Source organism: Gopherus evgoodei, chromosome 20 (genome assembly GCF_007399415.2).
Source record: "Gopherus evgoodei ecotype Sinaloan lineage chromosome 20, rGopEvg1_v1.p, whole genome shotgun sequence".
Lineage (NCBI taxonomy): Eukaryota > Metazoa > Chordata > Testudines > Testudinidae > Gopherus > Gopherus evgoodei.
The window spans coordinates 11,466,527-11,489,367 of NC_044341.1; the positions used below are offsets into that span (position 1 = coordinate 11,466,527).

The window sequence follows — 22,841 nt, forward strand, 5'->3', positions numbered from 1 at the left end:
CCCTGGACAGGCATTGCCTCCCGAGGGCTGTTGGAGTGTGCATATGTACAAGACATGGCAGTCAGTGTGTGCTCTGCTCTCCTATGGGAGTGGTCCTGAGCAGTCATCCCAGAGCGCAGCAGCACAGGGTCAGCAGGATGTGCTGGGGCCTGCCGTGTACAAGGTCAGAACAGGCACAAAAAAAGCACAGGGCTCCTCCCCAGAGTCCCTGGGCTGCTGGAAAATCCCAGTTCTACCTTGCATGGGACCCAGAGCGCAATGCGCCACTTGCTCACAGCTGGCGGAGATTTCTCTCCACCGTTGCCACCTGCTGGTGTCAGGGGAACAAAACCCAACGCTTCAACAGCACAAGACTTCACAGGGTTGCAGCTTTGCAGTTTGCATCTTGCCGACCTGGGTTCAAAGGGCACCTGGGCTTTTACATCGTCTGAGAGCTAAAGAAGCAGTCCCACCCCCATGAAGGCAGCGGCAGATTCACCCATCCTGCCCTTCCTCATGGTGGGGCAGGGGGGCCATGGTGATGGCAGGGCGGGGCTCCAGGGCTGTTCCTCTCCAGGCTGCCTTGTGGTGCAGGTTTGGTGGTCGTCTGACATGTTTGTAGCCTGTGGATCCTCCTCATTCCCCATCCGATGCGGAGGTTTGTTTTTCTGCAGTTCTTAGAAACGTTCAGCCAGGAATCTGTTGCTCCCTGCTCCCTGCCCAATTCCCTATCACCCCGGTGGCTTGATGGAAAATCAAGCATTTGCAAATATATATATTTTTTAAGAGTCCCCCACCCCTGCCCGCTCGCCTCCAGCCACCTCCACTAGAATTCTGTGGTGGTGACTTGAGTCACCTCCGAGAGCAGTTCCTCCCCTCTGCGGCCACGGGAACCCCGCTGGTGGCTGTCCATGTCTAGTCATGCTGGCTTATTGAGGACTTCGGAAGGGGCGCAGGTGGAGATGCGCTCCCGGGTGGTGTTCCTTGCCCGGGAGAAGCTGTTCTGCTCCATCCGGGACCGGAAGGGCAGGCAGAACTCCCGGAAGCACCTCTTGAAGTTCTCGTCCAGGAAGGCGTAGAGGACGGGGTTGAGGCTGCTGTTGGTGTAACCCAGGGCGATGCAGAAGTGCAAGCTGGCCACCACGTAGGGGTTCTTCTTGTCTATGTCCACCAGCGTCCAGACGATGACGAAAATGTGGATGGGCGTCCAGCAGATGATGAAGGCCGCTACCACCACCAGTACCATGCGGGTGATGCGGCGCAGATTGCGGTCCTTCTCCTTGGAGCCCGAGAGGAGTCGGACGTTCTTGAGGCGAAGGATCATGAGCCCATAGCAGATGGTGATGACCAGGATAGGCACCATGAAGGCGAAGATGAACACGCAGATCTTGGTCACCGTGTCCCAGTACAAGGCGGGTTCGGGGAATTGGAGCATGCAGAGCACAATACCATCTGCAGGGGAGAGAGGGTAAGGGAGAGTGGTGGATCGGTGGGAGAGAGAGCCAAAGCCAGAGGAATACCCCCTTAATCAGCTGCCCCAGGGGTGCATTTATAGCCCCCTCTGCTTATTAAAACTCCTGACGTGTTTCTACATCAACATAATTAAATGTTCCTGACAGTCCTACACCAAGGGGGATCACATCTGCAGGATAATTGGAACTGCAGTTGAATTCAACAGGCCTAATTTGCACCAGAGTAGGAGCCTGATTTTGCATACAATAGGGCCTTATTTGCATGCTGCATCTCCTATTGTATTCAAACACTTAGACTGTCTCAAATTTGCCACCCCCACAATCCTTTGTGCAGCCCACCGGGCACCCATTTTCAGCAGATAGCTCTGTCTGTGTGCGTGCAGCTTCCAACCTTGGCACCTGTCAGTTTCCTAACAGATCCAGCTAAATTCCTAACATTTGCGCTTGGTTTGATTTAATGCTGGCTAAACAGAGTGCTTCAGAGATGGAGTGCTTCCTAGTGGTTAGTGCTGGTGACTTGGTGTGATGCTGTCTACCCAGGTGCCAGCTCAGGACAGGGCTGCAGGCTAATTCACTCATATGCTAATAGAAATCCAAGGAGTGTCAAAAGGTATTGTAATGCAATTAGGCCAGGTCACTTGTGTGTTAGTTCAAAGGAACCTTTAATGGTATTGTCTTCACTTATCTATAATCTGTGGATTGCTATCGCATTACTTTATGTATATCCCTGTAATTACCTAGATCGAAAGTGTGTGTTAATGTTCAGATGAGAATGTACTTGATCTGTAAACTTCATGAAAACTAATGGAGAATTGTTTGCAATTACAACTGGGGCTTTCCAAAACTCTGCCACTGACACATTTAATGGCCTTGGGCAAGTTTTTTAATGAGATCTGGGCATGCATCAAAGAACCAGATCCAAACGCCTGCTCCAAACTTCAGGGTGGGTCTTGTCTGAGTTTTGGAGGGCTACATTTCACCTATCGGTACCTCAGTTTCCCCATCTGTAAAATCAGTCTAACACTATTTACCTGTCTCATGCTACACTGTAAGGGCTGATTAATGTTTGTAAAGCTTGCATAGATTGTAGGCTCTTTGGGGCAGGGGTCACCTTTTCCTTTGATGTGTGTACAGCACCTTGCGCAGTGGGACCTTTATCCTGAGTTGGGGCTTCTGGGCCATGCTGCCGTACAAATGATAAATGCCTTGAGATTCTTAAACAGAAGCCTCTACAGATGTGTAACAATAAAGCCCTTCCTCTGATCACTGCTGGTCGTCACATTGATCCCTGTGATGCAGATGCCTGTACTCTGGAATGGAGGCCAAGGACTCATTGCAGAGAAGCTGCCGAATGGACGTTGACAGTGACATCCCCCTACTAACCAGCCTGCTCAAGATCAGAACTAATCACCTTCTCTAAGAGACAGGGCAGGGGAGGAACCACTGGGAGATCTAGGGCATGTAGGGGCGGTGGGATGGGTTTGGGGGGAACTGAGGAATTCAGTGATCTGCATGGGGGGAGTCTGGGGAAATGCCAAGACTGGAAGCCAGCCCTTTTTTGTCCTAGCCCAAAGCCTTCACCGCACCACCATCCCTCCCTTTCAGCCTGAACCTCCCTGAAGCTGCATCTACACTTGTGTGTTACACGTATCCCCAGCTAACACGGGTATAGATAGCAGTGTAAATGGTGAGGCACTGGTTAGGTGAGTAGAGTTACAGACATGCCAGAGCCTTAAGTATGTACCCTGAATGGCTCCCTACATGCCCAAGCAGCGCCTCCTCCAGCCAGAGCCGGCTCTACTGTTTTTGCCGCCCCAAGCAGCGTGCCAAATTGCTGCCGCTGATGGCGCAGGCAGTCCATGTGCCATTAGGGTGGCACGTGCGTTTCTGCGGCGGTGGCAATTCGGCAGCAGCTTCTGTCTTCAGCGGCAATTCGGCGCGCTGCTTGGGGGCAAAAACGCACAGGCTGCCGCCCCTTGCAGATTGCCGCCCCAAGCACCTGCTTGGGATGCTGGTGCCTGGAGCTGGCCCTGCCTCCTGCTACACCTCTTTTTTAGCACTATTAATGGAGTATAATGTCCTGCTGCCTCGCTGCAACCAGAGCCTTTCTCTACCACAGGGGAAAGCTATGGCAGAGGAAAAAGGCTCTGGGAGCTCCCTGCTGCTGGAGTCTTTCACCACTGCCACTCCCCGGCCAGAGTCTTCCACTGCTGCATTATGGGTACACACCGCAGCGAGGATGCAACCTCTTTTTCACCGGGGTGTGTAGCCAACACAAGTATAGACGATGCCTGAGCGTCAGTCCTCCTGTTACAGGAGGGTTGGTTGGCGCTGGCGTACACCCCCGTCAACGGATCACAGCAGGGACCCATGTTCACTTGCCTTTTGACTTGGTCACAGCCATGACCATGATGGGCACGCCAATCACAGAGGAGAGGACCCAGATGCAGACGTTGATGATCTTGGCTTTGGCTGGGGTGCGGAAGTCCAGGGCCTTGACCGGGTGGCAGACGGCAATGTAGCGATCCACACTCATCATGGTCAGCGTGAAGATGCTGGTGAACATGTTGTAGTAGTCGATGGAGAGGACCACCTTGCAGAGCAGCTCCCCAAAGGGCCAGGTCTCCATCAGGTATTTGGCACTCTGGAAGGGCAGCGTGCTCGTCGCAAGGGCGTCGGCGAGGGCCAGGTTGAAGATGTAAATGTTGGTGGCCGTTTTCATCTTGGTGTATCTGAGGGCACAGTGGGAAGGAGAAATGTTAAAGCGCATCAGAGTTTTATTCAGTGCCAAGGCGAGATGGGTGTGGTGTGGAGACTGCCTAAGACCCAGATCCTCAAAGGTATTTAGGTATTGAAACCAATGGGATTAAGACCCCTAAATACCATTGAGCACAGGCACCCACTTTCTTCTATCTGGGTGGCTGCTCTGCCCCCCGCCTCACCGTTGCTCCACCTCTTCCTGCCCACACTCCGCCCCCTCCCCTGAACATGCCCCACCCTCGCTCTGTCTTTTACCGCCTCTGCTCTGCCTCCTCACCCCAGTGTCTTCCACCCCCCACCGAACAGCTGATCAGCAGGGTTGCTGAGCAGCACCTTGCAAGATTGAGTCTTCAGCACTGGTACATCTAGGATCAGTTCAAGGCCTTGTCTTCACTACACAGTTTTGTTGACAAAAATTGGCTTTTGTTGACAAAACAGTGGCGGTTTATGTACTGAAATGCTCCTCCGGCCGATGTAACTCCCCTGCTATGTTGGCATAATAAAACCACCTCAATGAGAGGCGTAGGGCTTATGTTGGATTAGTTAGGCTGATGCAGCGTCTGTGTAGACCCTTCCTTCCTTCCATCCCCTGTGGGCTGTCATTCTTGTCGATTTCATGGCTTCGCTAGCCGTGAAATTTACAAGAAATCTGGCTCACCAGCCAGGCTGCTGTTGGGTCTCCGCTCCAAACCAGGCTCCTGGCTTCAGCTGGCTGCTGCCTGGGCTCCCTGCTGAGAACCCTACTGGAACAGGGCAGCCGGCCGAATTCTGTGTGTTTTATCTCCCGGCTGGAGGCAAGAAACCCCAGCGGGCAGCAGTGGGGATCTGCGTGGAGCTGAGATCCCTGGAGCTCAGTCCTCCACGCTGCCCCTCTTCAGCAGAGGAAGTAGAGCAAGAACTGACAGGGATTTGAAGGGGATTTCAACGCAAACAGTCTCTTCTGCGAGCAAGAGTCAGGCCAGCTGTTACCCTAATAAAGCGAGGCTTATAGAAGCGAGGATTGTGTGAGGCGAGTGGGAAAGAACTGTGTGAGAAGTTGTTGTGACCTTGTGTAGATAAATATGGAATGTAGACTAGAGTCTAAATAGAAGTGAGAAAAATAAGATATCAGGATGACCGATGTATAAACAAAATGCAGCTGTTGCTCATTATTGTATGTAACAATAGGTATAAATGCTTGCTGTGATTGTTTACCTGCAGAGAGACCTGCTTAGCTCTTTCCCTCCATGCAATTACTAGAGATAATAAAATATCTACTTTGCTGCGCCTAACCGGAGAGTGAGAACTATGTTTTTCTCCGACAAGTCGGTGGAACCGCTCCTGGGGAGGATGGGTACCACCGAGAGAAGGAAGGTAATGTGGACATGAGCCACCTCAGTGATTAATGCAGTGGCTGTAAGTCAACCTAAGGGCTATTCTACACTGGCAATGCTAAAGTGCTCTCCCCCAGCACTCTAAAAAACCAACCTTCACAAGGGGCGTAGCTACCAGCACCGGGATGGAAGCAAGAAAGTGGCAGCGCTGTAAATTGCCAATGTAGACAAGAGGTAACATAGGTCGGTTTATCTTTGTAGTGTAGACTGTGAAAAATCACCCCCCCCCCAAGCTGAGCAAGTTTCAGCGCTGTAAAGCACCAGTGTAGACAGTGCACTGGTGCTGGGAGCTGCGCCTCTCGTGGAGGTGGTTTTTTTAGAGCACTGAGGGAGCTCTCTGCTGTGACTGCACAAGCCACATTAAAGTGCTGCCGTGGCAGCACTTTACTCTTGCCAGTGTAGACAAGCCCATAGCCTTAAATACGTGCTTAAGTGGTTTCCTTAAAATCACGCCCACACTTAGGTACTTGGCTGAATTGGGGCTCTCATTAGGAATCAGTGGAATAAAGTTCAGACCCTGCCGAGGTTCTAATCCCATTAGCTGAACAAGGAGGTAATAATCATTTCTGTAGCTAGATTGGCGAGAAAAGCAATTGCTTTGAGAATTCAAAGGCAGATAAGGTAATAATGCATGAAAAGTCTTTCAGACAAGACCTCGTTTCAGATTAAACCAATTTAATCTGTCTCTGCAGCTAGAGAGGCAGTTAGGCAAGCTTCTTCATATGGCTGGCTGCTTTTCTTTCTTTCTTTCTTCTCAGTTTTGTTTTCTGCCAGATTGCATGCAGAAATCCATTCAGCTACCTAAGGGAACTAGCATGCTGAAACATTATGCTTAATAATATTTCTTTGCAATTGTAGCTTTTTTTCACCTAAGTTTTCCCAAAGACTTTACAAACTTTATGTACTAGAGCCCAGAACAACATGATTTTTCAAACCATTTTAGAGCAGGAAAACTGAGGCATACAGGGACACATTTCCAGAAGAGCTCTGGGTCAGGTTTTCCCTGTATATAGCAGCTCCTTCTGTACACAGATAGCTTTTCAGAAGTGCTCAGCACTCAACGTGCACCCGATGTGCTGATGTCTTTTGAATACCTGTCTGCTTATTGAGATGCCAGCATAATTTAGCTGCTTATTTCAAAGCACTGTTCAGGATGTCTAAAATCTGGGTATTTATTTAGATGCCTAAATGAGAGCTGAACTCTTCTGAAAATTCTGGCCTGAGAGATTAAGCAGTTTATACAAAATCAATGCAGCCAACAGCTAGCAGGTCCTGGAACAGAGCTCAAGAGTTTTGCCTTCTCACCACATTCTGCACTGACCACCAAGACGCTCCTTCCTGGTTGCAGATTGTTCCAATGCATATTAAACATGTAGAAACAAATGCAATTAGCCATTTTCATAACGGCACCAGGGATGAGGTCCTGGGTCCCTCACGAAACGTTGAGAATTTTCAGAACATGAATGAAATTATTTTTTTTCTTTTGCCCTTTAAATTATGGGATGCCACCCTCAGAAGGTCTAAAAGGTCGGGTTCCAGCATGAGGCAAAATCTAGAACCCTGAATATTCTAAAGGATTCCAAGGTCTTCAAGGTTCTGAACTGTGGAATCTATGAAGCTCTCGGCGTTCAGAAAGAGCTACAACCAGCCCCAGTCTGGTCTTGGCCAAGTGTTCTTGACCTTGGAATTCGCTTCCCCAGTTGGTTTGAGAGCTGTTGAGTCTGTTCACCACAGGGGCATGCTGCAAACCAGACCTGCTTGAAGTGGAGAAGAGGTGTGATTGGTGTTCGGTTCTCATGACTGCCCAGGAAGGGGGTCATTGCAACCTTGGGAGGTGTATGAGCTGGACCATGAAAATGGAGTTTTATGGATAGGTAGGCACCAGAGGCTTAGGCAGGGTCAGCTATGTATGTTATGTTTCATGATTTGTTCTGTTACCAGAGGGCCAGATGGTCCAGGGTAGTAGGAGTGGAATGGAAGGGACACTTCATGGTAGCATCTTGCCCTTCCTGTTTCAAAATAACAACAGGGCCCTTGCCTTTCCTGATTAGTGATGTGTACCACAGCCTGGGGACTAACTGGCTGGCGGCCTGGCCCCGTCATGTGGTGGCTGTGGTGTGGGTCTGGTATCTGGGTATCCTCCTGCTGCAAAGACACACCACAGGCAAGTAACTCCTTACATACTCTTCCCTAGTGGACTTGATGTTGCAGCTGGCCCAAGCCTGGGGTGCAAGAATGGCTCCAGTTTCTTTCTGCGGAGGGCTGCAGGTATTTTATGGAGCCTCCTTTATCCACACAGAAAAAGATCCACTTGTGTGCTGTGGCAGTGGGTGAGCCGCTAATGTGTTCTCTCATCAGAAAGTCGTCCCTTAATCCTGAGTGCTCCTCACCCATGTTCAAAGTGCAGAACCCCCGTTAAATCTCTACAACGCCTCAGTTGGGCAGGGATGACGATGGTGATGAATAACTAATCTCACTGTCATGCTGAGAAGCCGTAGCCAAGATGAGGGCCCTATTGTGCTAGCCCTTGTGTGTACACTGAATGAGAGAGTCCACAGGGCTTCTAGTCTAAGGAGGCACCTCACAAAGGAAGTATCATTGGTGTTAGCATCATCTCTATTTCACAGCTGGAGAACTGAGGCCTGGGAAGATTAAGCAACTTGCCCAAGGTCACATGGGACGTCTAGCAAAGCCAGGGACAGATCCCATAACTCAACCTTGAGGTGCTCTTTCCTCTTCTAGAGCATCAGTCGGTCCCCCTTGGAGGTGGGCCGAACTGCTGACGTTACACACAGGAGCCATATGATGCGCTCACCGGCCAGGCAGGCAGGGCAGCGGAAGAGCCTGAATTAGATCTCAGGCAATCCAAGCGCACAGCCTGCTAGTTGGACAACTAGACCACACGGCCATGCTAGTCAACCCTTGAAACACCCTGGGGTGGAGGGTACAGGAACACAAAACACCCTTTTTACCTTCCCACCAGGCCCAGCACTCCCATAGTATGGATGGGGACATACCTCTGCGTAGGGAGAGGCGACTAGATCCCTGAGTGAACTAAGTATTTCCTTCGGGGACGCTGACTTCCCAAGGCATGGCAGGTCGATTGCTTTCATTCACTTCACTTTTAACCCTTTCTGTGTCCGGTATATGCCCCGAGCTACCATGTGTCCCACCCTCCTTGATCTGTGCATTACCCCAGGCCAAGCAAGTCATTTCATATCATTCAAAGATAATGGCCTGGCGGGGTACCTGGAAACAGCTGACTCCCTCTGATGTTAGTAAATTACAAGGACTGAAGGTCAGGTGCCCCATTGTTTCCAAGAGGGGGGAAAAGATGTGACTTTTTGGGTGGGACAGAAGAAACATGGCGCTCCCTAAGCCTACCGAGGAGCTGCTCTGTAGGGAAGAATCACAAAGCAGCCTTTATTTCTAGTCAAACCCATGATGACGAACACTTAAGGGCGATATAGAACAGGAGCCTAAACCATCTTCCAGACAGAAGTCCATTTCAAGCCAGTGCGAAGCACAACTTTTCAACGCACCTCCCCGCTGCGCTGGGCTCAGACAAAGCTGCCCTCACTAATTAAACCCGAGCTGTGAAGCTAGAACGTTAACATCACTTGTGTCATCTCATGTAGACACCCATCCTTGCTGCCAGACTGAGAGGTGCCTGGGACCGTGACATGCAATCCCAGATGGTCCTTCCCTGAGTTCACCAAGAGTTACACCCGTGATTAATTTGGCCCCGAGTGTTCTAATGAACCCACATGTACTAGGTGTGGAGACAACTAACCCTTTGATTAACGCAAAGCATTTCAAACAAGCACATCAACGCCTTTAAAGTGCAGGGGTAAGCTGTAAAGGGAGAAATCGCCATGATCAATAGGATTGTCGTAGCGCAGAAAAGACTCAGCGCAGAAGTATGGGCCATATCCCTGCCTCAGAGGGCTGGATAATCCAGTCAGGGGTTCTCCTCTGATCCCCCAGGTGGAAATCACAACGAGTCTGCATTTATGAGAGGGGCACACGAACCCTGCTCCAGCTGCTACACCAGCCGGGCTAAAGAGGCAGTGAATCGGCAGTGGATTGAAGTGTCAGAATGAAACAGACTTAGGCCTGTGAAAAAGGGAACAGGAAGGCTGCCGAATCCCACGGGAAGGAGGAAAGAAAATCAGTGGATGTTTTGTCACCATTAAAGCCTCAGGCTTGCCCAGAGACAGGAAAAGGTAAGCACTGCGCCCCTCCCCCCTCCCGAAAGTGGTCCTTCCCGGTTAGAGTGAAAGGTTAGTGGCAAAGTGGGAGGAAGGATTCTTGCATGGCTTGTGCCTGTTCTTAGAGGTAAGTAACGAAAGGGCTTCAGGTGAGCCCAGCTCGGAATGGCGGTTCTAAAAGTCACCTTTGGTTTAAAATGCTGCGGCTTAAAAACTAACAGGGCCCGGTTCTGGCCACCTCTGCCCTGAGTGGCGGTTTGCCCCTGTGCAACACTGGGGTAAAATACTAGCACTCTGGATGTGAAAGAAAGAGGATCTGTCCCTCCCAAATGAGGATCTGTCCCTCTTTGCTCAGCTCTGGTCTCTCGCACACGAGTGCCAATCAGGGGTAAGCCCAGGGAAGACAGTGGTTCTACACTGGTCAGGCTAGGGTTCCCCAGAGCATTATGGGATGGCACCATGCTCCACCCTTCCCTTGCTTGCTGGTGTGTGAGTGAGAACACTCCCTTCTCCCCCAGGCTCTGTTGGGCTGCAGTGGAATAAAGCAGCAAGTTCCCAGCCTGCTGTCTGGTGAGTAAAGCATTCGTCTTTGTTGACCTAAGCAAACTCTTTACATCACTAGTGCAAATGAGAGAAGAGGGTTGGCTTTACTTTGGTTCCTCCCTTGGAGGAGGGTGCAGCGCTTCTTTCCCAGTAGCTGACTCGGGTTCAACTCCTGGGCCACACCGCTGGGGCGCTGTTTATTCTGGAGGCAGGATGGCCTAGTGGATAAAGTGCTGGGCTGGGACTCAGGAGGCGTGGTTGTGTTAGTGGGGAAAAGCGCTAGGTAAGAGTTGCAATGGGGGAGGTCTAGGTTGGATATTAGGAAAAACCTTTTCACTAGGATGGTGGTGAAGCACTGGAATGGGTTACGTAGGGAGGTGGTGGAATCTCCTTCCTTAGAGGTTTTTAAGGTCAGGCTTGACAAAGCCCTGGCTGGGATGATTTAGTTGGGGTTGGTCCTTCTTTGAGCAGGGGGTTGGACTAGATACCTCCTGAGGTCCCTTCCAACCCTGATATTCTATGATTCTAAGAGCCAGGTAGGCTGGTTATTTTGAAAATCAGGCTCCAACCGTGGATGCACAGCACTTGAGAATCTGGCCCCACGTGACATCCCCCAGGGTCACACAGACAGTCTGTGGTAGAGGTGGAAACTGAAGCTAGAATCAACAAAGACTATCCCATCTCTCTAGCCTTGCCAACAGCGGACGGTCGGGAAAATGTTTTGCTCTAGGACACCGGGGCAAACTTCTATCTGTATCTAGGTACCACGTGAATCCAAACAAGTTGAAAGCCGCTGTTTACATATTCCTGAGGTGTTTGGAGATGCCTATAAACACTTGTCTTCATTTCCTCTATCTATGTGTTAATTATTGTTTCCTGTTCCGCGTTATTTGACTCATTACCTGGGGATCAATGTATCTCTGCAAATTGTGAGCAGCCTGCTAAACACTCTGGGCCAAACTCAGCTCTGGTGTAAGCAGGCGCAACCAAGCCCCACCTAATTATACCAGCCACAAAACTGTCCCCGCAGGAAGGGAGCTGAGATAGAGGAGGCATCAGGTGGAGGAGAGGCCTGGGCCAGGCTGGAGGAGAGGCTGTTCTGTGTATTCTCCCACCCTCCCCCTGCAGAAGGGCTGGGTTAGGGTCACAGCAGCTCTGTGGTCTCTGGAGAGTGCAGGATTCGGTGTGTCTCCCCAGGGTCCAGGCCGCCCGTGTGAGCCAGGTGCAGAGGTGTGGATGTGCCTCCTTCATGATTGCAGCTTCCTTTGGGGTCGATGTCTTTTCTACTAGGCATACACAGTGGCGTCTCCCGAACCTGTGCTATCTGGCCCGTCTGACTTCCCATTGACTTTGGGGATCAGTAGCCCACTGAGGCTGTACACAAGGAGCTCTTTGGCCAGTCCTGCAGCACAGTCACTGGGTGGGAGACTCAGCTGGCTTAGCTGACTCAGAGCAGCAGCTGCCGCTGCCGAGCACGTACTCATGATGCTCTTTGCCACCGGAGATTTAAAGCTGGCGAACTGGCTTAGCGTCCATCACGTCAGACTCAAAGCGCCCACCCAATGACAGGAAACGGTCCGCGGCGAAGGCCACCCACAAGGAGCAGTTTTCATGACACGGAGGAGGATGATTGTCACTGGGCTGATACAAGAATGGGGCGAACAAGGAGGTTTTAGGGGAATAATTTCAGGCTGTCCCACTGCGTCCTCTTCAAATCACAGTCAGATTCACAAGGATGCTGATTCTCACCCCCAGAGTATGCTAAACCCAAGACTCTGTGCACCCTGCAACCTGAGAATCGTCGTAGGGGAAGGAGCATGGGTAGCTAATACAGAGATGGCCTGACTTTCAAAGGAGCCGATCACCTGCAGCTCCCACTGACTTCAGTGGCTTGCTGAGTGTCTTTGCAAACTGGGCCATTAGTGTCAGGGCTGTTCCGGGCACCAAGCACGTGCCTGCGGTGGCAAAAGCACCTGGGTCCAGTGGTGGGATCCAAACATGGCAGAGGGAGCTTGACCAGGGCTGTGACGACATGTGTATTGTGTGTGCCCGGGTGTGTCTGTGCATTGATGCATGTGTCTGCGTGTTTCTGCACAGCCACATATGTGTGTGCATGTGTGGGTGGGTGCCTAGTTCCACACCCACACCTGCAGGAGGAGCTATTTCTGAAGCGGATGGCATCCCCGCTCCTAGAAATGCTCAATATTTAACGAGGTGGCAAGCGAACCGGGCAGATTTCGACCGACTGGGCTGTCTTCAGAGAAACCCTCCTGGAAGCTGGTAAGAGACCCGGTAAGGGCCGAGTAAAGCAAAGGGCTGGAATCTGGCTAGACTTCCGTGGGTTTGTCGTAGGCGGCATCACTGCATTCAGTGTGGAACAGAGGGACTGTTCCCTAATAATACCCCTGGGATACCCCCAAGGGGACCTGGGTGGAAAGTAGGCAGATCCATGGCTGTAATCTCCAAGGGGACAGGGTGGAACTAGAGTGTAGGCGGAGCCATAACTTTCCTTCCCTCTCCCTGCTCCTCAGCGCCGCCCAGAGGGAGGGCAAGTGGGGCAATTTGACCCAGGCCCTGGGCCCTACAGGGGCCCCCACGAGAGTTTTTCGGGGCCCCTGGAGCAGGGTCCTTCACTTGCTCCGGGGTCCCCGGAAAATTCTCGCGGGGCCCAGGCCCTCGGAGCTTCTTCTGCTCCAGGTCTTCGGCGGCAATTCGGCAGTGTTGGGTCCTTCCGCCCCGGGACCCGCTGCTGAAGTGTCGGGTCTTCGGCAGCAATTTGGCGGTGGGGGACCCCCACCGGGGGTCTTTGGGGCACTTCGGTGGCGGGTCCTGGAGTGGAAGGATCCCCACCACCGAATTACTGCTGAAGTGGGGGCCCCCCGCTGCCAAAGACTCCAGGCCCCCTGAATACTCTGGGTGGCCCTGCCGCTCCCTTGAGCCAGCTAGTGGAGGCTTTGGGTATGAGAGGAACAGGTGGTATCCTAAGGGTGCAACAGTTTATGTGCTCTCTCTTCCACACCCTGGGAAGCTCAGGGAGGTGTTCCAGGGCCCCCAGCACTGGGCTGAGCTGCAATGGCCCAATCGAACCCTAAGTAAGGACTTCAGATGGAGCCCCACTATAAACGATCCTCCTCGGCTCTTCCTTTGAGAGCCTTGTGCCACTTGCAAAAGGCCAAAGCGGTCTCAAAACTGTGCATCCAAGGCTGAAACCTTTTCTTACGGGTTAGTTGGAGGAGTTACAAACCCTTGAAAGCCCATATGGGGTTAAAAGAGAAACACTGCCAGGACCTTCACTGTGGTTCTGGGAATCCCACCTCTGCAACACACATGCTCTCTTAGCAAATTGGGCATCAGGCTCTGATAGAGGAAACACATGGCTCCTGCAGGAGTGGAAGTCGCCAAGATTAATTTTCTGCAATTATATCAGAAAGTACCGTTAAATGCTGGGCATTTGCCAGGGCAGTTATGCAGCTGCCAGTTGTTTCAAGGGGTATTTTAAAGATCTGATGTCAGGAAAATAGTCATGGCAAAAATGCAGAACAAAAAAAGCAAAGGGTGCTCCTGACTGATTCAGCTAGAAGCACGTGTCACAGATCCAGCCTCCCCCTACGCATTTCTCTGATCTTGGGCAAGAATCACTCATCAAAGGACCTTTTGGGCTCCACTTTTGCACAAGGGCCACTGGATTCTGCACTTGGCAGAGACGTTCCAGCCTTTCCACTGAGTGATCCATGATGGGCAAGATCCTTGGGTCAGTTCTAGCGGCAGCGGGCAACGGCTTAGTGGGAGCTTTGTACCCCGGGTTGACAGAGTGCCTTTTGGACCCCCGAGGCTGCATGGCGGTGTCCCCACCCTTGCAGCTCTGCTAGTTAGCCCAGGGTGGGAGGCATCCACCATGGACCTGACGGTCCCCAGCCTGGGACTCTCCTGCCATCAGTGGCACTGGAGAGGATATGTCGCTGTGCTCAGGAGAGGCCAGGGCTAAGGTGCTCCATCCCCTGTGAGGGTAAGTAAAGGAGGAGAGCCCTTGTATTCTGTCCCCCCTACTGGGGCCAGGCCTAGGATCCCAGCACAGTCCTGCCCCTTGATTTAAGGACTGGGAGGAAGAGGGTGTGAGGAGAAGGTAGGCGCCAGGGCCCTCACCCAGTGGCCTCACTTGGTCTGAGACAGGGATTGTGGTTCTGGGAGAGCAACCAAGGCACAGGCCTTAGTGACTCCTGCTACGTTCTCACACATGGTCCAGTGTGTGCCCCTTCCTGCCATTGGTTATCTCTGCTGGCCATCCTGGGTCTAGGTTCCGCCCTCCCTGCTTCCTGAGCTTCACGCAGCCGTGAAAAAGGGGGAAGAGGCTCTTTTTGCCTTTCTGCTGCCCCCTCACCCTCTCATCTGCATGGGCATGCAGGATCGTCCCCCAGCCCCCCTTAGTCGGCTTTGAAGTTAGCTTTGAATGTGAATGGCATGTTGGACGCAGCTTTAGCGCCCTATCCTGCATGGATGCATGGAATTCCCTTTGAAATCAACAAGAGAGCCCAGGTACAGCGTGGGCTAGGTCCTGCCCTCAGCTCCCTCACTGTAAATCTGGAGTGACTCCATTGATTGAAGTGGAGCCACTTCACTTGCGCAACTTAAACTGAATATGGCCCAGGGCGTGCAGGGTTGGGGCCGTGCTTTTTCCTGTTGGGCCACTGGTGTCTTCGCTTTTGCAGCTGGTTTCAGCATATGGGCTGGGACTGGGGGCATTGTGTCGCTCCCCTGAGCAAAGCACTTTCAGAGCCTCGGACTGAAGGTGCCGTAGAACGGGCAATTGGTTATTTCATATGGATTAAATCGCTTAGGGTGTCAGACCACTGGTCATTAGACCACCGCAATAGGCTCCATATATGAACCTAAATAGATGGATTTTTAAGCTTTAAAGGTAGCGGGTAACAATTATGGATTTTTAAAGAGCCTCTTCCTGACAATTCTTTCCTGAACCAGCTGCAGGCATCTAAAAAGCCAATAACGTGCATGCTTCACAATGACGCTGCAATGGGATATGTCTCTAGCAGAGCTTTGATGGTTTAATTCGCTTTTCAGTATGTGCCTGATGCAAAGGCCGTTGGAGGCAATGGAAAATCCCCCCAGACTTTGGAGCAGGCCCGGTTTGATCTGTTAGTCACAGTCTGTCCTCCCAGCCATCCAGCCAGCTCGCGGAGGCTGCAAAGGTTAAAAATACCTGACAGGCAGGCTAAAGATTATACAGGCACCAGTGCACATCCTTGTGTTGTTTTACTTGCTAAGATGCGGCGGAGAACATACCACGATAGCTACTGTTTGAGCAGTTGAATCATACTGTGCTTTATCTTCCTTTCAAAAGTCGAGGCTTCACGTCGCTGTGCATTTCCTACCCCAGCCCCCTAAAACTAATCAGTAAAGGTCCAATCTTGCTACTGTCAAAGCCAAAGGGAAGCGTTTTGATGGATTTCAAAGAGCTTTGGCTCAGGCCCAGCCTGCTCCTATTGAAATCAACGTGAGCTGTGCCAATGGTGCAGAATCAGGTCCTAAAAAATCCTTTTCAATTCTGTATCTGAGACACGGTGGGGAGGGGGGAATCCCCCACTGACCTATCTGATTTCACTACAGAACGGAAGCCTCCCTATAAAGGGGCCTGCTTGGATTGTGATCCCCATTGAGTTCAATGGGAGCAGGATGGGGCAGGATGAATCATGCACAGGTCATTCAGTTTCTTCCAGCCCTGATGCCGTCTGTGTTTTGTGGTTACTTACCTTCTGTGAGTCACACCATTGATTTCCCGCACAGCCAAAGCTGGACTGGACCAACCTGGTTGTGCTGGTTGCTATGTACCAAATGTGCTGGCAGAGGAAAACTGAAAATAGCTACAAGTTGGGATTTTGATGGAGTATATTCAATCTTGCCCAGTTGTGCTAAATTCCTGTGAGGTTGGCTTTTGGCTCCGCACGCAAGAGTATGGTTCTGCTGGTATATTTCGTCTCTGGGGCTGAAAGCCCAGAGATTTTGCAATAGCTACTTATGCCACAACAATGGGAATCGTTAACTTCCTGGAAGTTTGCGTCTTTAATTCATTGCCATTCATCAGCAGGATGAGCACTTCAGACTAACGGGGTGGGTGGGATGAAAGGGGAGCAAGAGGGTTTATTTTCCCACTCAGGCGCCAGACAAATCTCTGCTAATTTCTGCAGCTGCGGTGGAAATTGTAAATCAAAGCAATGTGGAAGAAAGCTGCCATTTTACGACAGCCCACGTAATAAACAGCTCATTTAGCTCCTACCTCTGATTGCTACCCATCGTTAGCCTCTTATGCGCATGTTGTAATGTTGATAACAACACTTAGACAATTTTTTTCCCCAAGACTCTCAAAGCACTTCACAGATATTGATTGGAGCCACACAGTTTTGTTCTGTGATGTCGGCCCCATTGCCCCATTTTGCAAATGGATAACAACCTGGGGTCCTGGACCTGCCTTTCAGAAGTGCCCGAGACTCTTCAGCGGTGGGGTTACTGAGCACCTGAAAACCAGTCCCTTAGAGTCACTTTCAAGGACCAGATTTTCAGATATTTAACTCCTCCTGGGCCCCTATCTGTATCTTTGTGCGCCTAAATACCTTTGAAAATCTGGCCTTAAGTGTCTTAGGGACCTAAGTCCCAAGGACATAGGCTTCTAAGTCCCTTAGGCACGTTCGTTTGAAAATTGTGCTCTAAGTTACTTGCCGAGGTTACCCAAGACTGATCCCCAGTCCTATTGTTTTACCACGCCAATCAAAGGCCTGGTTATACTGGAGCTGGTGACTGAGCAATTATGACAGGTTTGTAGGTGTTTCACATTGCAACTGAAACATGCACAGTGCAATATTCAAGCGGATGGCTGCCTCTCAAATGGGAGGCAGTCTTGCCTAAGGGTCTGAGGATCTGGGTCCTAATCCCAGTTTGGCCACTGCATCAGTGTGTGACCTCAGGCAAATCATTTCACCTCTCCGTACTTCAGTTTTCCTACCTGTAAAATGGGGCTAATACTTACTTTGGTAAAGTGCTTTGAGATCCATGGATGAAAAACCCCATATAAGAGCAAGGTACACAACTCACCACTCCCCAGGTTCTGAATGAGTGAACTGTTAAAAGGTGAGATAAAGACCCCTCAAATGAGGAAAACACACACGCAAACATGTACATTACCTTGCACAGTTTGTTCTCCATGACCAGGGCTCCTGGATGCTACAGTAATATGACTACAGCTAATCTAATTAATAAATAACAGCCAAGGGAGAAGTTGGAGGCAGTGCAGGATTTATCTGCTAAAATATACTGAGTTTTCTATAACCTCAGGACTGGATGCTGCTACCCTAGCCCTGAAGAGTGCATTACTTCACTGATATTTTCAGTAAGGCCATCAGCATCTGGCCCCAAGTTTGAAACCTGATGAGGATTCTGAAATTCACTGCATGCGCACATCAATTCCCGCTAACAAAGCTACCCATTGTATATTTCATCTGTGTCAAAAATAACAAGGAAAACCACATTGGCACCTTGTTTATTTCCAGGTTCAGCACAGACACATGATGATTCTGCCCAATATCAATAATTTACAGGCCTCATCCAGGAGATTTTTGTGGGAGGGAGGTAAATTTGGTACCAGATGAGCGACAGCCCCAGTGATCAGGTGCAACAAGGGTTATGGTGAGCAGTGGGGGGTGCAGAAAGAACATGGCTTTCGTTTTAAGCAAACTGTCTAACATCCTACAGAACAAACAGGGGATGACAGAATTGCTGTCTTGAGTAAAGGAACTTCTAAGCTCCCTATGCCAAGGCAGCAGGATTGTTGTCCTTGCCCTTCCAACAGGAGCTAGAAACCTAGAGTGAAGCCATTAATTTTGTGGTCACAGCCCCTTGTGCTCTGAGACTGTAAGAGAATGGACGGGGAGTTAGCATTACGAGGTGGACATCCAGGAGACCCCGGAACTCCTGAGCCTTGTGACAGAGCAGGAGTGAGGGTGTGCTATGAGCCTGATGGGAGGATGAATGAGAACTGTGGAGAACATGATTTCAAAAGAGATTTTACAGGCTAAGGGTCAGATCCTCAGGTGGTATAAACAGGTGTAATTCCACGGAAAGCCACTGCAGATACACCAACAACCGCTGAGGATCTGGCTCTAAATTTCCAGGGCCCAATTTGCTATGAATTCTGGTGAGCCAGGCTAGGGGCCTGATCCGGAGCTCACTGAAAGCAATGAAAAGACCCCCATTGACACTGACGGGCTTTGGAGCAGGCGCCGACATGGGAACCGCACAGCGATTCACCTGTTATAGCGAGCAATAGCACGTCTCGATCCAGATAATATTTGATTGTGCCTGAAGCCAGAATCATTAGGCTGAGATCTGCAGCCATCCGAGTGATTGTCCACTGATAAGGAAAATCTCCATTCCGTTACCTGTAGGGTGTTTTATTCGATAACTGCAATATACAGCCAGGGCACGCAGCTTAGCTGTGAGACTCAGTAACCTGATGAGGATTCTGAAATTCACTGCATGCGCACATCAATTCCCGCTAACAAAGCTACCTATTGTATATTTCATCTGTGTCAAACATAACAAGGAAAACCACACTGGCACCTTGCTTATTTCCAGGTTCAGCACAGACACATGTGAGCAGTGACTCATAGCCTCTAGGATAACAATGCATTTATGAGCTAGGGCTGTGTCATATTTTCCTGGCTGGGAAATAAATATGCCCAGTGGTCCAGACCCGCAGAGTAGTTCCATTGACTTCAACAAATTGACATTAGTAAATGCCAGCTGAGGATTTGAGCCCTCTGCCCTCTCTTCTGAACCATCAGCGAAGCTTTCAACACACAGCTATACCGAACACATTCTTATGCACAGCTCCTTCTGCAACTTTAAGATTTGAGAGCAACGGATTTTATCACCTTGACATTTGATGGCACTGATTTGGTAGGACTGGCTTTTACAGCAGGACCTTAGGATGGCATTGCCATTTTGCTAACCTCCAACCATCCCCTCTTTCAACATACAGCATGGGCAGCTTTAGCCCTTCTGTTGTCAATAGCTTTCAACACTAACACTGTATGAATCACAACGAGGAACTTGTAGCATTTGGAATCAGTTACATGAGGGGTTCTATAGTCTCCCCTTCCCTTCCTTCCCCTCCAGGGCCTGCTGCACACACACAGATACACTCTCTCACACACACACGTGTTTTTTTTCATTCACACACAATATTCTGTTGCTTCCCAGACATACACACAGTTCTCTGTTATTACACACATACTGTGGCTTCACTCTCCCATGTAATAGGAGTTTTCACACATACCCCACCATGCTCTAATATGCTGGTTTTATACACCCACCCACACAAATGCTCACACACCATCCTGTACATACACACAGCATTATGTACATACCCACCCACGCCATTCTGTGCACACTCACCCACCCACCATTCTGTACACAACCCCTCCCTCTCTCACACACAATATCCAGCCACATACACCTACTCCGGCTTCTGTCCCGCCTGTCCCGCCATGTCACCCTAGTGTCACCCACTCCCTGGAGCCGTGCAGGTGACCCCCCCCGCACACCTGGCCCAGGTGGGAGCCCTGCCCCTACCTGACGATGCCGTACATGACCAGGACGTTCCCCAGCAGCCCCACCACGCACACCACCGAGTAGAGGGCGGTGATGGCGATGGCGATGATGATGGAGGTGGGGTCCTTGGCCCCGGCCGGGCCCGTGTGGTTGAAGCTCTGGTTGGGGAAGGGACCCCAGGGCGAGTCGCGCAGGCGGCTGCTGTTGAAGACGAATCCGGAGTCGGCTTCAGCACCGGGGAGTGTGGACAGCTCCATGACGCCGGGGCAAAGTGGGGCGAGACTTTCCCAGCAGCTGCCACCTCCCGGAGCCGGGGAAGGGAGGAGGGGGGATCGGGTTTACTGCCTGGCCCCCCCGCACCCCTTAAAGTGCATCCGACTCCGGGCTCCTCCGGGCGCGGAGGCTCCCCTGTCACCTCAGGGGGGGGGCTGCAGAAAGGGGGCAAGTAGCCGGGCTCGGGCTGTGGGGTTGCCGCTTCCGACGCCGATCCCGGCTCTGCTGCGCCCCGCGCCGCTACTGCTGCTCCGGCTCCGCGGCTCGCCTCCCGAGCGGGGAGCGGGGACTGTGCAGCCGCTGGCGTGCGAGCGGTTTCGTGGCAAAGCTGCCAGCTCCCTCGGACGTCGGGAGCCACGTGGTGGCAGGGGATCGAAAAGGCGGGTCTGTCAATCAAAACCCATACGGGGCGGGGGGGGGGTGCGGATGGTCCCACCCATTACCCGATCGATGTGCGGTGAAACTTTCCCCTTTGCCAACAAGTGTCCCTATCCCCCCAGCCCTGGAGGGGGCCCCTGGAGCTTAGCCAAGGAGCTCTAAGTTGGACAGGTTCTTATTAGGGGCCAGAATTGCGCCTGAGCTGGGCAATCGATGGGGAAAGGAGGGGTTCAGCTTCAGTGGCACATCAGGTCCCTTGTTCATGGCCAGCCCTGGATGACGGGGGAAGGTGGGATGGATGTAGGGTGACCAGACAGCAAGTGTGAAAAATCGGGATGGGGGTGAGGGGGTAATAGGAGCCTAGATAAGAAAAAGACCCCAAAATCTGCACTGTCTCTATAAAATCAGGACATCTGGTCACCCCCAGATGGACGTCATGGGTCCTGTCTAGGCTCTGCAGGCTCCCACGCCAGCCATTGATTCCATTCCTTGAGATCCGGTGGGGCTGGAGTCATGCAAGGAAGCACTGCTTTTCGGGGCCCCAGCAAATGGCCTCAGAATACCCTCGCTCGTGTGTGTGTGTGTAAAGGGATGTGTGGGAATTTAACATAATTGGGAAAAGAAATTAAGTCTCTAAAGGGGAATTTAAACATGCCACCTCCACCCACAGCCGAGTGACCAGTCAGCCACCACAGTCCTGCTGAGACTTGTCTGAGTCTATATTACATCCCTGCCTAGCCTATCCTTATTTCACTAATTACAAACACATGTTTCCTGGTTCAGCTCCGTCAATTTCATTTGCACCTTTTACTTCATTTTTCTCCCTTCTTTCTATTCCTCAACCACCTCCCTTCATAGACACTGGGATCCTGCCCCCACCCCAGGTATCCACCTCATTGCTCCAAGCAGAGGGGCCAGGGGTAACAGAGACAGTTTTGACCCAAGGCAGAGCTCAGCTCCTAGAATAGGGCAGGATATTTTCCCATTCCCAACTGGTTATGTAATGGCCATACATATTCATAGGCTGAGAATGTGCAAAGATGTGTGCTCATTAAACAAGAGACCCCTGCGGTACTATGCAGGACAAACCAGCTGTTAGGCCTTCTAGTCCTAAGGGGAGGGGGAATAAGGGGTTGGATATTTATTTTTTTCCCTTTTGCAGCATTCTCCTCACCCGTCCCCCACTCCAGGGGAAGCAGATGTGGCTGCTCAGTGGGATATTTACTTTACACACCCAAAGAAATGGTCTTAGAGACAGAGAAACAAGCTGCTCATTTCTGCATGCCTCACTATGCGGCTGCTCATGCCTCACAGTCAGGGCTTTCTCAACTGCATCTGGGGAGGATTGTAAAGCTTTTTCTCTGCCTAGATCCCTTGATAGACGTCCGTTTTCCTACAGTCCTGGCACTTTTCTCTTTCTTTTGCTCTCCCACACACATAAAGGCACCCTCCCTATCTTTCCATCTAGCTAAGCCAGGGGTAACATTTTGTGTGCTTAAGCCTATAGCTCATTGGTTTGAGCATTGTCCAGCTAAACCCAGGGTTGTGAGCTCAGTCCTTGAGGGGGGCCATTTAGGGATAAGGGGCAAAAATCTGTTGGATGATTTAATGGGGGGTTGAACTAGATGATCTCCTGAGGTCCCTTCCAATCCTGATATTCTTAAAAAAAGAAAAAGAGACGTGGTTGCTCTCTACCTTGCCACAAGGGGCGCCAGAGTGTCAGATTCCTACAGATCACGAAAGTCAAGATGAAACAGCATATTCTAAATGAGATCTCTTTTAAAGTCTCTAAGGAACTGGGGAATATGATAAAGGGATGATTCCCCACTCCCTGCTTGGCAGAGCTTTCATTAGTAGACAGGCTAAGAGAGGATTTTTTTTTACATTGTTGGCGAAGTCCTAACCTATTGGATACTTTGACATTTTTGAGAGAGACAAGGTGGGTGAGGTGATATATTTTATTGGAGGAATGTCTGTTGGTGAAAGAAACAAACTTTTGAGTTTACACAGAGCTCTACTTCAGGTCTGGGAAAGGTAACCAGAGGGCCACTGCTAAATACAAGGTGGAACAGATGGTTAAACATAAGGAGTTGGCCCACATTGAAGGAGACCATTCAGGGTGAAGTGGGTAGGTAACACCTCTGCTGTCATAGTGTTACATAGATGGTGTTTTTGTCTTTTATCATTTTGCAATGTGAGTTCATTTGAGAGCATAGTGTTTGTCTGCTTTCACC

At 50.9% G+C, this 22,841-nt stretch overlaps 1 protein-coding gene across 1 annotated transcript; it reads right to left on the reverse strand.

The window, feature by feature from the left end:
• Window positions 1–749: 749 nt before the first annotated feature.
• Window positions 750–20,497, reverse strand: OPRD1 (opioid receptor delta 1). The gene is made up of 3 exons (XM_030539281.1): window positions 19,978–20,497; window positions 3,834–4,183; window positions 750–1,431 (listed from the first exon to the last, which is right to left on the reverse strand). Exons 1-3 carry the CDS (start codon window positions 20,211–20,213, stop codon window positions 899–901), a joined length of 1,119 nt encoding a protein of 372 aa, XP_030395141.1. The 5' UTR covers window positions 20,214–20,497; the 3' UTR covers window positions 750–898.
• Between the last annotated feature and the right edge of the window lie 2,344 nt (window positions 20,498–22,841).